The sequence below is a fragment of the Engystomops pustulosus genome, chromosome 3, assembly GCF_040894005.1.
Source record: "Engystomops pustulosus chromosome 3, aEngPut4.maternal, whole genome shotgun sequence".
In the NCBI taxonomy this organism is placed as follows: domain Eukaryota; kingdom Metazoa; phylum Chordata; class Amphibia; order Anura; family Leptodactylidae; genus Engystomops; species Engystomops pustulosus.
The window spans coordinates 137,743,592-137,759,886 of NC_092413.1; the positions used below are offsets into that span (position 1 = coordinate 137,743,592).

At 41.6% G+C, this 16,295-nt stretch overlaps 1 protein-coding gene across 12 annotated transcripts in view; it reads right to left on the reverse strand.

Moving 5' to 3' along the window:
- The window catches only part of MLIP (muscular LMNA interacting protein), a 193,834-nt gene that overhangs the window by 52,977 nt on the left and 124,562 nt on the right, over positions 1-16,295 (reverse strand). For 10 of the 12 annotated variants that reach the window (XM_072142276.1, XM_072142268.1, XM_072142279.1 and 7 more), the window contains one exon: positions 7,188-7,232. The exons of the other annotated variants lie outside the window; for them this stretch is intronic. In XM_072142276.1, coding sequence (XP_071998377.1) covers positions 7,188-7,232 — 45 coding nt within the window. The remainder of the gene's footprint in view (positions 1-7,187; positions 7,233-16,295) is intronic. 12 annotated transcript variants of the gene reach the window in all.

Here is a 16,295-nt window from a genome sequence, read left to right on the forward strand (position 1 = left end):
GAGAGGACAGTCTGCACCCAGGGGTCATATGTAAGTCTGTACACAATCCTTTCACTTTTTTTTCACCATTGACATTCCTACATTGCAACCATAGAGTGCTCATACTATAGTTCCCATGACAACCAAAGGGCCCATATTCCAATGGGATGACCAATAATTTTATACTAACAAAAGAAAATGCTTTGGTATAATGAGTAAAGCAAAGCATTGTTTTGGCATGTTGCAAACAAAAAGTTAAATACACTTTAGGAAAGAAGTATACTACCCACCAAAGCAACAATAAAACATTTACTTCAATTTAATATGGTTCAATATATATATTAACCATGGCTACATCCATAACAATAATACTTTAAAAGACTGCCAAAAACAAAATAAATATATATTTTTTTCCATTTTACCCTTCAAAAAACTATTAAAAGCAAAGCAACGAAAAAACATATTTTATTTTCCAAAACTCTATTAAAAATAAAATCTATACAAATTAGTTATCATACCATCATGAAAATGTTCTGAATGTCACATCAATTACAAATTTTTCAATCCTCGCTCTGAAAACATTAATAAAGTTATTCAGTATTGTATGTTATGGGCTTCAGAAAATTATCAAAATGGAAGGGAAAAATATGAAAATGTGAAATGGTCTCACTGGTAATTCAGTTTCTATGAAGTCCACCATAAGGGCCACATGGTGGTTGACTTCTTAACCCCTGTAGGGACAGGAAACAAGAAAGTCCAACATCACTAATTATATCACAAAGCAGGAGCAAATAAAGCGGAGAACACTACCCCCATCCAGTGAGGAGCACTACCCCCATCCAGTGAGGAACACTACAGCCATACAGCGAGGAACACTACCCCCATCCAGTGAGGAGCACTACCCCCATCCAGTGAGGAACACTACCCCCATACAGCGAGGAACACTACAGCCATACAGCGAGGAACACTACCCCCATCCAGTGAGGAACACTACAGCCATACAGCGAGGAACACTACCCCCATCCAGTGAGGAACACTACCCCCATCCAGTGAGGAACACTACCCCCATCCAGTGAGGATCACTACCCCCATCCAGTGAGGAACACTACCCCTATCCAGTGAGGAACACTACCCCCATCCAGTGAGGAACACTACCCCCATCCAGTGAGGAACACTACCCCCATCCAGTGAGGAACACTACCCCCATCCAGGGGCAATATGAAGGATTTTTGAATTTGGCAGGGGATGTGTAGGGTAAAGTGTATGTTGTGTGGTGGATGGTGGGTGCACATATGTGGCCACACACACACATACATATACACACATCTCTTGCTCCAGAGCTCTGGGCACCTGTGCCATGCTGTCAGTGAGGGGAGTGTAGTGCAACCCAGGGTCACTGGCAGCATGGCACAGTGACAAGAGATCTGAGCTAAGGGCAGTATATCTGTGGCCATAGACATGTGTCATACAGGGCACTTGGGGACACTAAACAATAAGCACCTATAGTTGTTTAGTGCCCCAAAGCTGCCTGACTGCTGCACACACAGAGCAGCTCCTGCCTCATCCCTCCTCCCTCCTGCTGCACTTCTCTGTACTCACTGGGCACCAGCTGCTGTAAGCTCCTGCAGTTCTCTCTCACTCTCCTCGTGTTCCTGGGCTGAAGGGGGAGGGGGAGGGAGTGGAGGGGCGGGCACTGACCTGCTACTGTGTCTCTAGGCAGCACTGTTGAGCACAGAGCAGGTCTGATGCAGCCCACAGTAAGAGAGATCGCTGGAGCTCTCGGCGATCGGCAGATTTTCCTGCCTGGCCAGTTCTACAGAGACGGCAGTGGAGATGGTGCGCGTGCCCTCTCTGGCATGCGTGCCATAGATTCGCCACCACTGGTCTATGAGAACGCTGATAGAGCTACATACATGTATACATAATGATTGTTAAGTTACTTCCATGTAGTCACGTACAAATTTCACATATTTGACACCATATATGTCGGAATATATGTAGTATTAGTACACATAAACAATCAGTATTGACAAAAATAAATGGGAAACGTACATGTTATGTGAAATATAACATGTTGTCCATGTGCTGTTGTAATTTTGATATGGATTTTTAAATCATGAAATAAAGAAAACCAAATTTTTATGCATTTTCCGTGTATGTGCTGTATTTCTCTTGGATGCGGATCTGCTATTTCATGGGAGGCTTACACACTGTAACCTTTCATCTGGAGGATTGCAAAGAGAACCATAAGGGTGAGCTGGCTATCCCGTTGTGTTTGTTTGCAGAACTTAAACTTCTTCCAGATTTTGTTATAAATAGCCTCAGTAACTGGTTTCCTGCTCTTTTTTAAGGTATCTATTACTTTACCCGAAAGTCCCTTGGCCCTTCCTCAGTATCAAGGCAGACAGGTTTAGAAACATTGTCTCCTGATGAAGGACTGGCCCTTGATGAAGTAGATCCGCAGTCTGAGGAAGGAAGATGTCGCAAATCAACACTTTATGTCGAATAGGAACCAGATCTTTTTCAGCGAATAAGAAACGATGAATATTAACTTGCAGGCTTCTGTCATTACATTTTTTCTTACAACTTAGAGGAGGAAAGGGGAAACCTAGAAGCTCCAAGATTGACTCAGAGCATATTTCCCTAGCGAGTTGTCCATAGGAATGAGGGAAAAGAACAAGTGGACTTTCTTGTTCTTTTGAGAGGCGAAAAGATCTACTTGTGGTAGCCCCCATGACTTCACTACTTCCTGAATACTGCTTGGTTCAGACACCAGCCATTCAGTTCTATCTAATGCCATCTAAGCTGTTTGATTTTTTTGAACCACTGAGGTGGAAGGCATTTGCTTCTGCCCACCAAAAAATCTTTTGTGAATTTTGTAAAAGTATTGTAGATCTTGTTCCTTCCTGTTTTTTCAGATATGCCGCTGCAGTTGTAGTAATAAATTCTGATGTGTTTGTTTTTCACTTGAGGAGAAACAGTCTTTAGGACTTCCCACACAGCTCAGAGTTCCCTCAGGTTGGAGGTGTCTTTCTGGATGTAGGGAGGCGAGGAGATTTTAACCCCAGCCCTGCTGCCCTGTTGACTAGCATTGGTCTGAATTCAAAATAAAGGCCACTGATTCCAATGGATCCCTCTTCTTAGATTTTCTTTGTTCTGCCACCAATTCAAGGCATCTTCACTTCTGCTGGGATCTGAATCAGGCAGTCGAGTGAACCTGTCCTTCTGCCCCATTTGAACAAAATCCAGTTTAGAAAACTCCTTGTACGATTTTGACTCCAGGCTGTATACTGGATTGCCCTTGTCATTTGCCCCAATAGCTTTCTGGTAAAAAGGACATCAGGAAAGTCAAATTTAGCAGGACTCCTAAAAACACCTTTTTGGTTTTGTGAACTAGGTCAGACTTTTGACCTTTTTGTCAACCAACCTAGATGAGAGAGAAATTGCAATATCTGTTCTCTTAATGCCACTAACCTTCTTTCTGATTTTATTGCAATAAGGAAATCACCACAGTATGGTTTTACTATATGACCAGATCTTCTCAGTGCAGCTACACTTCTACGATCAGCTTGGTAAAGATGCTGGGGACTGAATATATATGCCCAAAGGAAGGGCTACAATTGGTTTGATTGATTTGCCCCTAAGGAGACATCACTGCAAATCTTAGTAAACAATGTGGCGATCCATGGTATATATGAGATCATTCAGGTTTAGCACTGTAGAGGCTGATTTCACATTCTCCATTTTGAATTACTTGTATAGGATCTGTTTGTTTAGGAATTTGAAGTTGATTATTAGGTAATTTGAGACATTTGTTTTTTTTTATAAGTAAAAGGGGAGAGAAATTACCAGTCTTATGTTGCCCTTTCCTAACAGTTCCTGCACCTTGGACCACATCTCAAAGTTAGTGTAAAGGAGTTTCAGCTCAATATTAGAAACCAGGAGAGGGGAGAGGATACCAACTCTACCAAATATCCCTGCTGAATTATTTTCAATAAGCACTTGTTTTTTGTATATAGTTCTCAACTGTGAAAGAAAATTCAGCAGTCTCCCCCCTATCCGGGCATAATGGTTTGATATTTGATTTCTGTAGGGTAGCTCCAACACCCACCTTTACCCCTTAATGACGGATTTTGAATCCTGAAGGGTTGAAAATAGAAATTCTTTTTCTAGTCTTTAATTTTAGGAAAGGCTTTCTTTTTATTGGCATCCCTTTCTAATATTTTGTCTGGGTTAGGCCCCAAAACGGTACATTACAAAGCTTTGTATTTGATTTTATGTCACCATTCCATTGCATCAGCCATGTTTGCTTTGTTGTATTCGATAAAGACCCTTTTTTGGCACAAATCTAATGCTTTCCTCTGTAGTATCAGCTAAACTTCCTGTTGCCTTCTTGAACACTGGTAGTTTATCCAGGATTACTTGTCTAGGGGTGCCATGAAAAGGGACTCCATTTCACATAACCACACATTAAAAGATCTGGCCACAGAAGTGGCCGCTATATTGGTCTTGAGACTATACATTGATGTTTCCCAACATTTTTTGAGCAAGACGGTAATATTTTCTGTCCATGGGCTCCTTCAAATGGGAAGAGTCCTCATAGGGCAAACATTTTTCTCCACTACTTTGGCTAATTGAACATTTACTTTAGGAATATTATTCGGCATGAAATATCATCATCAAAAAGAAGTCTTCCTTTAAATTCTTTAGACACATAGGGGGACATGTATCTTTATTTCTACTAGTCAAATTGTGTAGTTTTTGCAATTTTTTGCCTTTTTGCGACTTTTCACTACGACTTTTGCTGTCGTTTTTCAAGTGAACCTTGGTCTGCACCTTGTGCAGTGTGCCTTGTCTATCTTTGCTTTCCAGATGTTCCGTGCGACTTTTCACTTTTCACTTATGTTTGCCACTTTCAGGTGTGAATCTGCACCTGGTCCAGAGCAGGTGCAAAGAAAGGATTTTTCTTTATGAACCCTATTTTAACATGTCAAAGGGAATTATTTCACATTTTGCACAGTAGCCTGTTTTTTTGAAAATTTAGAAATGTTTGCATTTTTTTTTTTATTTATTGGTTACGTCTAAGGGTGTGGTCACAGGTTGCATTTTTATTGTGTTTGCATTTTATTGTAATTGCATTTTGAAACACATTACAACAGCTGAGGAGAGGTGATTTGCCTATTTAGATTACTGTTAACATTTGCCTTTACAAAACGCAATACATGCCTTTATCGCTTGTGTTTCATTTGTGTTTCAAAATGCAATTAAAATGCAATCAAAATGCAACGTGTGACCACACCCTTAAAACCATATGTGACCGCTGTCTCATATGTTATCATCTCCCTGGGGTGTGACTAAAGTGCTTAAAAATGCAGGACGCAGAAACAAATCCAAAATTAACAGTAGTGTCCATTCCTGTATATAACCCCCTCACATGGCTTGTGTCCATGTAGGTTTGAGACATTTGCAATAAAAAGTCACAAAAAGAAGCCAAAATTTGTGCCTGCTAGGATAGAAAACAACTAACATATATCACAAATAAAAAGACATGATCATACATATGGCGCAAAAAAGAGCTGCAAAATGTTTCAAAAATTCACCAAAGGAAGAAAAAACTGTGTAGAGTGCAGAATGTGCCAGATTCAGGATTTATGGCGCATGTTCTGCATGAATCCAGTGCCCTCTGCACTGCCCCAGCAGAGTGCGCCACTTTTTTTTGGTGCACCTTTAACATAGGACATGCAACACATTTCTGTCAGACTTTTCATGTTAAATTAGAGGAACAATTTTTATTGTGAAGGTCAACAGGGAGGACATAGTCATCAAAGGACCCTCCAGCAGGTACACTTTAGGGGCCAAAAGTGAAAGTAACTCTCTCCCCCTTTACAGAGGAGAGGCAAACTCTCTCAGTCCCACTGGAGATATTTAACTGTATGGGAGCAGCAGCATTAGGGAGCACTATACACTTGGCAATCCCATAAAGTTGAATGGGTGATGCCCACTCTCTGTTCTAAAAATGTAACTTTAGAAATATGCAAATTAGGCTAAAGCGCAGGGGGACATAAGCAGAGAACCGCAGTGCTCTGATTTTACAGCAATAAAAATGCACCCTGTTACACTTCCACCACCCTTCTCTCATCCTTCAGCTATGGCACTCCTGGGTCCAGCAAGAGAGCCATTGTCCTGAGGTGATCTCTCAAAGCATTTTAGCCTAATGTGCATATTTCTAAAGGGTCATAGAAGATGCAGCTGGACAATAAACATAAAGATATGGGTAGTATGTGTATCTTACTACAGGCGGTCCCTTACTTAAGAACGCCTGATTTACAGATGATCCCTAGTTACAAACGGACCTCTGAATGTTGCCAATTTACTGTGCTTTAGCCCTGGGCTACAATGATCAGCTATAACAGTTATCAAAGGTATCTGCAATTAAACTTTATTGTTAATCTTGGTTCTTATGAGAATCCAACATTTTTAAAATCCAATTGTTACAGAGACCAAAACAATTTGGCTAGGGTTCCAATGATAAAGTATACAGTTCTGACTTACATGCAAATTCAATTTGAAGAACAAACCTACAGAACATATCTTGTACATAACCCAGGGACTGCCTGTACATTAATCGTATTATATTGTCTTTTTATATTGCTTATTGAAGGCAGAGATGATCCTTTAGTATATAAAAGATTTAGTAGAATTACTTTTATTTAGCCTATTGTTTATACAACAGGTCCTAAAGATACAAATATGATAAACCTTTTTTGTGACTTGCAAAGCACATATACAGCTTTCTTCCAGAGGTTTAAACAGGATCAAATCCTTATTGTATAAAAACCACCGTTTACAAGAAGCATCACTGCTTTTAGGATGGATCAACATGTTTTGGCAAAGCCTTAGTCATGATCTCATCTGAAACATCAAACAATGGAAGTTTACACATCAGTCTACACCAATTTACATACAGTAATTATAATATTGCTAATGCATTTAACCGAAGCAGCAAGAATTTGTATGGCATTATATAATTATGCATGACGCACCTTTGTGTCCTACTGCAACTAATTTACCACCCACAAGTGCTTATTGTAAGTTGCTTATGGTCGATCTTTTAATAATTTGCTATACAGGAAGTCATAAAATACGCATTGTATAGTATTGTACAGAAGATTAATAGTTGGATACTTTTCCACATTTCTAAAACTCACATATTTGGTTTCTCGACCAGCTGATTTCATTGGAGGTCTTGACAACTGTAAAGTAAAAGAAGTGATCATTTTTTCTTTTTTTTTACTTTTAATGTCCGCTGATATCCCATAGAAAATCAAAATATCAGAAATGTTGATAAAGTCAGGAAATGTACTTTGACATCTCATTATTATTTCAAAAGCTTCAGAAGCAAAGGTTACTTTATAAAGTTCTAGAATGTATAATGCTTCTATTGTATTTCTATACACATAGTGAATGCGTCATTTGCACAGTTATAATGGAAATGAATGGCAAACTCCTTGACATCAAGTAAATTTAGATTTCTTTTCAGTTTTTTTTAAATCACAGATTATAAAAAATTTGCATTCATTACATTTAAAAATTGTTTCTTGTTTGATAATAAGAAATTACAGCAGATTTGATGAAGATAAGATACCAGATCCTGGTTCAAATGCAACAATAAACTGACATTAATGTTGTGCAGAATATTTATTATTCATTTTGTACATTTTTTTAATAAAAAAATGAGCATGTATTGTTGAAAAGGAGGTTTTGCTTCAATGTATTATTGCAAAGAAAGAAAAGAGGGCATGGATTGCCAGATGTACTGTAACATGATGTGCCATAATGTAGGCCGAAAGAATGTTAGTATAAGCATGGTTGCTTTTTCCATGTGCTATCAGGATCGGACAGGCCCAGCGGAGGACCTGAGAATCCTACGGTGGGCCCCGACAATTGTGGGGCTCCCTCTAGTCAACTTCACCACCAGGTATTAAAAAAAAAATTCTTATCGGCGTCGCACGCATGCCCCGGGGGTTCAGGGGCTGGTTGGGACAGCTTAGAGAGCAAGCACTGGGCCATTTGCCCATTGTTGCTGCTCTGCTGAACATACTACTGACTGCCTGGATAATAGCTGGAAATGGTAAAGGACCTTTGATGAGGTCATTACAATGTGACTCCTGTGCGGGAGGAGCAACATAGGAAGACCCGGCTACAGTTTGCTGCCATGTGTGGGGCTGAGAACTTATACAGAGACAGTGCAAGGGGGAAAATGTGGGGGTGCACTGGGAGGGGGAGTTGTGGCGTGCAGAGTGCATATGTATGTAATATGGGGGTGCAGGGGGTGTGAGGATGCAGTGTGACATGTAATGTGGGGTTGCAGGGGGGCTTTGGGGTGTAGTGTGAGATGTATATAATGTGGGGGTGCAGCGTGACACTTATGTAATGTGGGGTGCAGGGGAGAATGCGGGGTTCAGTGTGAATGTGTGTAATGTAAGGGTGCATGGCTGTTATGTGGGGTGTAGGGTGATATGGCTGTTATGTGGGGGTGTAGCATGACATATATGTAATGTGGGGTGCAGTGTGACATGTATGTAATGTGGTGCATGGCTGTAATGTGGGGTGCAGGGTGACATGGCTGTTATGTGGGGTATAGGGTGACATTGATGTAATGTGGGTTGCAGCATGACATGGCTGTTATCTGGGGTTGCAGTGTGTGTGTGACATGGAGGGAACATGCGTTGCAGGCAATGTGAGATGAATTGTTCGAATGTGTCAGGTCAAAGGCCTATGGCTGGAACTGACCTTTCTCTGGCTAATGTCATCATATGTCGCCTTAGGTGGAGCTCTACGGAAGGCACCAAAGCTGAGAGGAACAAGGCGAATATGCTTTCTTTTCTATTGGCTACTGGGGCAGCACATTGACTACTTGGGAGCAATTGCTGTGGCTACCTGGGGGACAAGCGCTGTGGCTACCTGGAGGGCAAGCACCGTGGCTACCTGAGGAGAAAGCTATGTGGCTACCTAGGGGGAAAGCGCTGTGGCTACCTGGGGAAAAGCGCTGTGGCTACCTGGGGAAAAGTGCTGTGGCTACCTGAGGGGAAAGCGCTGTGGCTACCTGAGGGGAAAGCGCTGTGGCTACCTGAGGGGAAAGAGCTGTGGCTACCTGAGGGGAAAGCACTGTGGCTACTTGAGGGGAAAGTGCTGTGGTTACTGGCTACTGGAGCATCATTGGCTTCTGGGGGGCTACCTTGTGACTACTTGGGGGCTACCTTGTGACTACTTGGGGGCTACCTTGTGACTACTTGGGGGTAGCCCTGTTACTACTTGGGGACGGGACTATATCCACTGTAGGAGCATAACTGTGATCTTAGGGCAACAACAGAACACTATTACATTTGTCATAAGAAGGTCTAGAAGATGATGATAAAATGAGGAACTTAAAGAGGACCTGTCACCCTGAAAAACGGCACTGAGCTGTGCTGAAACAAATGCAGCAGTGTTACAATGATGAAATGAAACTTTCGATAACGCTAACTAACACTGCTGCACTCTACATTACAAACGCCGGACCACTCCCAAAGCAGTCTGGCGTATTCTTGAGGGGAAGGGGCATGACACACAGCAGTCATGGCCTATGGAGTCAACGGGGCAGTCCAGGGAAGAGGCAGCACCTCGGACCGCCACCTCTTGAATAAGCCGGACTGCTTTTAGAGAGGTCCGGCGTTTGTAATATACAGCGCAGCAGTGTTAGTTAGAGTTATCAGAGGTTTCTGATAACGCTATCATTGTAACACTGCTGTGTTTGTTTTTACAGGTCCTCTTTAAGTATTTGTGTTTCTAAATCTTCAGAGCAGAGTTCTGGCTGCTAGAAGCTGATGGATCCTCCAGATAGAAGGCTAGAGAAAGTATAGAGAATTACTCCCACCATAGACGTCATGTGTGATTTCTGGTATTACACATTGGGGCAGATTTATCAAGTGTCTGAAAGTCAGAATATTTCCAATTGCCCATGGCAACCAATCACAGCTCTCCTTTAAAATATTCATGAGCACTGGTGAAATGAAAGCTGAGCTGTGATTGGTTGCCATGGGCAACTGGAAATATTCTGACTTTCAGACTGCTTGATAAATCTGCCCCATTATCTCATAATTATCCACTCAATACACAACACTGAACTTGGTTTTGGTTCTGTTTTCATGTATTTATACAAGTCTCTGTGTATGTGTATATTATAATCTATAAAGCATTATTTGAGCCAAAATTTTCAGCTCATGGAAACTAATCAGAGATCAGCTGTAATTTTATAAACAGCTGTGGGAAAATGAAACTTGAGCTCTCATTGGTTACCAGGGGCAACTAGAGCAGCTCTGGTCTCAGAAACTTTGATAAATCTCTCCATAGACAAATTGACAGTCGGAGACAGAGAAAGTTACTGTAATGAGAGTGCCCGAGACCGACAGTAACTGGAATGAGAGTGCCCGCGGCCAACAGTCAGTGGAATCAGCGTGAATGAGACTGACAGTCACTGAAATGAGGTACCCGAGACAGACAGTTATTGGAATGAGAGTGTCTAAGACCAACAGTCACTGGAATGAGAGTGCCCTAGGCCAACAGTCACTGGAATGAGAGTACCCGAGACAGACAGTCACTGAAATGAGAGTGCCTAAGACCAACAGTCACTGGAACGAGAGTGCCAGAAACAATCACTGAAATAGACTATCAGACACAGACAGTCACTGAAAGAGACTGCAAGAGACAGACTGTGCCAGTGACCAAGTCGGTCAGTGACGGAGACAGTCTGAGACAGTCTATAGGTACATATAAAATATTTTTTGTTAACCCATTCTATTTTGTTACATGTAAGAGCAGTTATTTACTATCCCGTGCAATGCCGGGGGCTACAGCTAATATATAGATATATATACATACACACACAGCCTTCAGTTATGTATTACAAGAAAGAATTTGTACTTTTCCGCTGTGGTGCTGTGCGCCCAGTCCCTGTATCTATACAGAGATGCAGCAGTCATAGTCAGCCGCATTGCGCTCCCCCTGCAGCTTCTGCATGGGGGCTGTGTATTCACAGCCAAGTCCTCCAGTGGCTGCAGCTAAGGTTGTGATGTCATTACTGTACCTCTATACAGACATGCGGTGATGGGGGCACAGCGCTTGTCCGGTGCACCAGAAGGGGGTAGCTACAACTGCTTGTTCTTACACCCCCAAACCCCTTTAAATATGGAGGGCACTGTATATGCTAGGGGGTCAGTGGATGAGGGTTAGTGGGGCTGGGTAGAGTTTGCTTCGGGTTAGTAGCCACATTTAGGTTCCTGATGGTTGCGTTCACACACTAATTTTTACACATTTTGGGAAAGAGTGTCTCCCGATCGCATGTGTACAATGCACATTTCTGATCTCAAGTGTTTCACTGTAAACACAGATGTGATTGGGAGAATCTCCTCCCAAGTGCAGAGTGTGAACACAGTGAGAGGCCGAATTCTGATGATACGTTTGCAATTCAAATGCTTTGAGCACAACGCATAGAAACGCATCTGTATTCTGTAAGTAGTTATATGTGTTTTGTCTTTTAACATGACTCGGACAATCAGAGCTCAGATTTAATTTCATATGATGCAGTGGGAAAATACAAGCTGATCTCTGATTGGTTGCCATGAGCAACTAGAACAGTTCTGCTCTCAGATTCTTCTGGTAAATCTGCCCCAATGTGTTTATATTGTTATCTGCATGTTTCACACTTCCATTAGTAGTCTGGTATTCCTTCTAGTAAAAAGATAGGGTCCCAAAAATGTTTTACTCTGGTGGGCCCAAGGTTCTCCAGTCCGACCCTGTATGCTATTATCTTTTTTGCAGATGTCCCATTGACACTTTCAATGAATCCATGCACATGAATGTGTTTTTCACTGATCTGCATGGAGGCTGTAGAGAAACTAAAAACAGGTCCTATTTTTGCCAGTGTTTGCCATCTATTCTTTCCTTTGGAAGTCTATTTTAACATGAAAAATACTGATGTCCTCCACATGTGGTTCTATTTGCGGATCAATCACTATATAAAAAAATCATGTGGCCCTTTAAGAGGTTGGGACAAGCTAGTGACATGATTTGCCATGATTTATGTTTTATCAAATCCATAGAAATGACATATGACATATGGATGACGTATGGATGACAAAAGGATTGTCAAGCGGACCCGTTGTTTGTGGCAAGCGCTAGAATGCAAGTAGCCTTAGTAAGTATTGGTAAACCTGTCTTACTATGTTAAAACTTGTGCATGGCCTTTAGAGGCAGATCATGGTAGGGAGAGTAGAAAAAAATAAATAGTGGGGTAACTGTCATGCACTTTCCATCAGTTCATATTCAAGTCATAATCATAATACTATTATTAAATGAATGCAAATAGAATTTGTGTAAAATTAATATAATCTCTCTATTAACCTTTAAAACTTAACTGTTTGAACTAGCTCATTTAGCTATTTTGATGAACACACATGAGGATGTGTGCTTTGTGGTTATTTGAGGACTAGAAGACATGTCTTAACCATTAATTGGTTTCAGTCCTTAACCCTTTCAGGACCTGGCCCTTTTTTGTTTTTTCATTTTCATTTTTTACTCCCCATGATCAAAAATCCATAACTTTTTTATTTTTCCATGTACAGAGCTGTGTAATGGCTTATTTTCTGCGTAACAAATTGCACTTCATAGAGATGGTATTGAATATTCCATGCCGTGTACTAGGAAGCGGGAAAAAAATTCCAAATGCAGTGAAATTGGTAAAAAAACGCATTTGTGCCGCCTTCTTGTGGGCTTGGATCTTACGGATTTCACTGTGCGCCCCAAATGACATGTCTACTTTATTCTTTGGGTCGGTATGATTACGGGGATACCAAATTTGTATAGGTTTTATAATGTTTTCATACATTTAAAAAAATGAAAACCTCCTGTACAAAATTTTTTTTGGGATTTTGCCATCTTCTGGCGCTAATAACTTTTTTATACTTTAGTATACTGAGCTGTGGGTGGTGTCGTTTTTTGCGGATTTTGATGACATTTACAATGTTATCAATTTTAGGACTGTTCTACCTTGTGATCACTTTTATAGAATTTTTTTATTTTTTTAAATGACAAAAAAAGTGCCATTTTCGACTTTGGGCGCGATTTTCCGTTACGGGATTAAACGCAGTGAAAAATCGTTATCATATTTTGATATATCGGGCATTTTCGGACGCGGCGATACCTAATGTGTTTATGATTTTTACTGTTTATTTATTTTTATATCAGTTCTATGGAAAGGGGGGTGATTTGAGTTTTTAGGGTTTTTTATTATATATTTTTTTTTAACTTTTTTTTATTTTTATTTTTAGTACTTTTCAGACTCCCTAGGGTACTTTAACCCTAGGGGGTCTGCACGATCCTATCATATACTGCCATACTACAGTATGGCAGTATATGGGGATTTTACTACTCATACATTACAATGTGCTGATAGCACATTGTAATGCATGGGTTAACCTGAAGTAGCTTCGGGTCTTCGCGAGACCCGAGGTTACCATGGCGACGGATCGCCGCTCCCCAATGACGTCACGGGGAGCGGCGATCTTCGAAAAGATGGCGGCGCCCACGCGCCGCCATCCTTTTGAAGCCGCCGGCAGCATTGCCGGCGGCGATCGAGGTGAAAACACCCGCGATCGGTGCTAGCAATATGCAGCAAAGACTTACCGGCTATGGAGAGGGCTCAGCGCGTGAGCCCTCTCCATGCACCCGCGGCCGACCCGTGACGTGCTATTACGTCACGGGTCGTGAAAGGGTTAAATGAAATCTACCAGCAGGATCATGTACTCTAAACAAAATACACTTAAATTCTGCTCTGTGCCCTCTTTCTGCATATGGTCTTCTTGTTGATTTTTATGGCCTAATTATGATAAATAAGTCGAAGGCGCTCTGTGGGCTGTCATCTTTTAGCCTTCCTCCTCCCTCCTCTTCTCCAGCCAAAAAGACAGTGGGGGAAAGGAATCATTATTTCTGCTAGTTAAATTGTCTCATTTAGTCGTTTTTGCGACTTTTCACTGCAACTTTTGTCATTTTTCAAGTACGCTTTGGTCTGCACCTTGCGCAATGCGCCTTATGTATCTTTATTGTCAAGATGACTTTTTGCTTATTTTTGCTACTCTTTAGGTGCAAATCTGCAGCTGGTCCAGGGCAGGTGCCATTGAAGGATTTTTTTCATGGAGCATGTTTTAAGATGTAAATTGGAATTATTTCACATGCTTTTAATGTATAAAATTTTGAATAGTAACCTGTCTTTTGAAAATTCTAAATTTTTTTCAAATTTATTGGTTACTTCACACAAGGTCACACGTGCCATTTTGGTTGAGTTTTGTAATGCATTACAACAGCTGAGGAGAGGTGATTTGCCTAATTATATAGCTGTCAACATTTGCGTTTACAGAAAAGTGACATTAACGCATAAATTATAACATTGCGTTTACTGTACATTTTGTAAATACAAATGTTAACAGTAATGTAATTAAGCTAATCAGTTCTCCTCAGCTGTTAGGGTGACCTCACCCTTAACAGCATGTGTGACCGCAGCCTCAATTGTCGTCATCTCCATGGGGGGTGACTAGAGTGCTTAAAAATGCAGGACACAGCCTCAAATCCAAAATGAACATTAGTGGCCACTCTTGTACATAACCCCCTCACGTGGCTCGTGTCCATGTGGATTTGAGACGTTTGCCTCAAAAAGAAGCAAAAATTTGCGCCTGCCAGGATAGGAAAAAACTGAACATGCATCAGAAGTAAAAATACATGATCATACATAAGGTGCAAAAAAGAGCTTCCAAATGTCTCAAAAATTCCCAGAAGAAAGAAAAAACTATCACACATGTCCCCCTGTGAAATCGCCCAGTTCTCGGCGATTCCTGTACTTGTGTCACGTCTCCACAGTGTACAGATGGAAATATCCAGAGCACGTGAGTGTATTTGGTTTGATCCTTCTGGTGATTTCCTTTAACCAATTGAACAAAATTAGAGCTAAGTTAAGGGTGGACACATCTGTAATAATTAGAGATGAGCGAACATGCTCGTCCGAGCTTGATGCTCGGTCGAGCATTAGGGTACTCGAAACTGCTCGTTACTCGGACGAATACTTCGCCCGCTCGAGAAAATTGCAGCTCCCGCCGTTTTGCTTTTTGGCGGCCAGAAACAGAGCCAATCACAAGCCAGGAGACTCTGCACTCCACCCAGCATGACGTGGTACCCTTACACGTCGATAGCAGTGGTTGGCTGGCCAGATCAGGTGACCCTGGGATAGACTAGCCGCTGGCCGCGCTGCTCGGATCATTCTGTCTCTGGATGCCGCTAGGGAGAGAGCTGCTGCTGGTCAGGGAAAGCGTTAGGGTGTTCTATTAGCTTACTGTTAGGCAGGAGTGATTCTCAAAGAACCCAACAGCCCTTCTTAGGGCTACAATAACGTTCTACTTTTTTTATTTTAATTTGCATCTTTTACCATTTTGTGAGGAATTAGCAGGGGGACTTGCTACCGTTGTGTTTAGCTCTTAGTGGCACACATATCCATAGCAAAGGCCGAAGTGGCAAAATTCAGTAGGGGTTGGATTTCTATTAGGCAATAACTCAGTGTCATCTCATCTGGCATAGTAGTGTGCTTCCTTTGATACTTGGCTAGAAAATAGCCATAGGAGAATACAAACAGCTTTTTGAAGCCTACAGTAGCGTTCTATATATTTGATTTCTGGTTGATCTGCTGGTGGCTGTAGTTTCTGCAGTGCATGTACTTGCCAATTCTGAGCAATTTGTAGTGAGACTAGCGACCGCTGTGTTCTGCGCTTAGTGGCGCACATATCCATAGCAAAGGCCGAAGTGGCAAAATTCAGTAGGGGTTGGATTTCTATTAGGCAATAACTCAGTGTCATCTCATCTGGCATAGTAGTGTGCTTCCTTTGATACTTGGCTAGAAAATAGCCATAGGAGAATACAAACAGCTTCTTGAAGCCTACAGTAGCGTTCTATATATTTGATTTCTGGTTGATCTGCTGGTGGCTGTAGTTTCTGCAGTGCATGTACTTGCCAATTCTGAGCAATTTGTAGTGAGACTTGCGACCGCTGTGTTCTGCGCTTAGTGGCGCACATATCCATAGCAAAGGCCGAAGTGGCAAAATTCAGTAGGGGTTGGATTTCTGTTAGGCAATAACTCAGTGTCATCTCATCTGGCATAGTAGTGTGCTTCCTTTGATACTTGGCTAGAAAATAGCCATAGGAGAATACAAACAGCTTCTTGAAGCCTACAGTAGCGT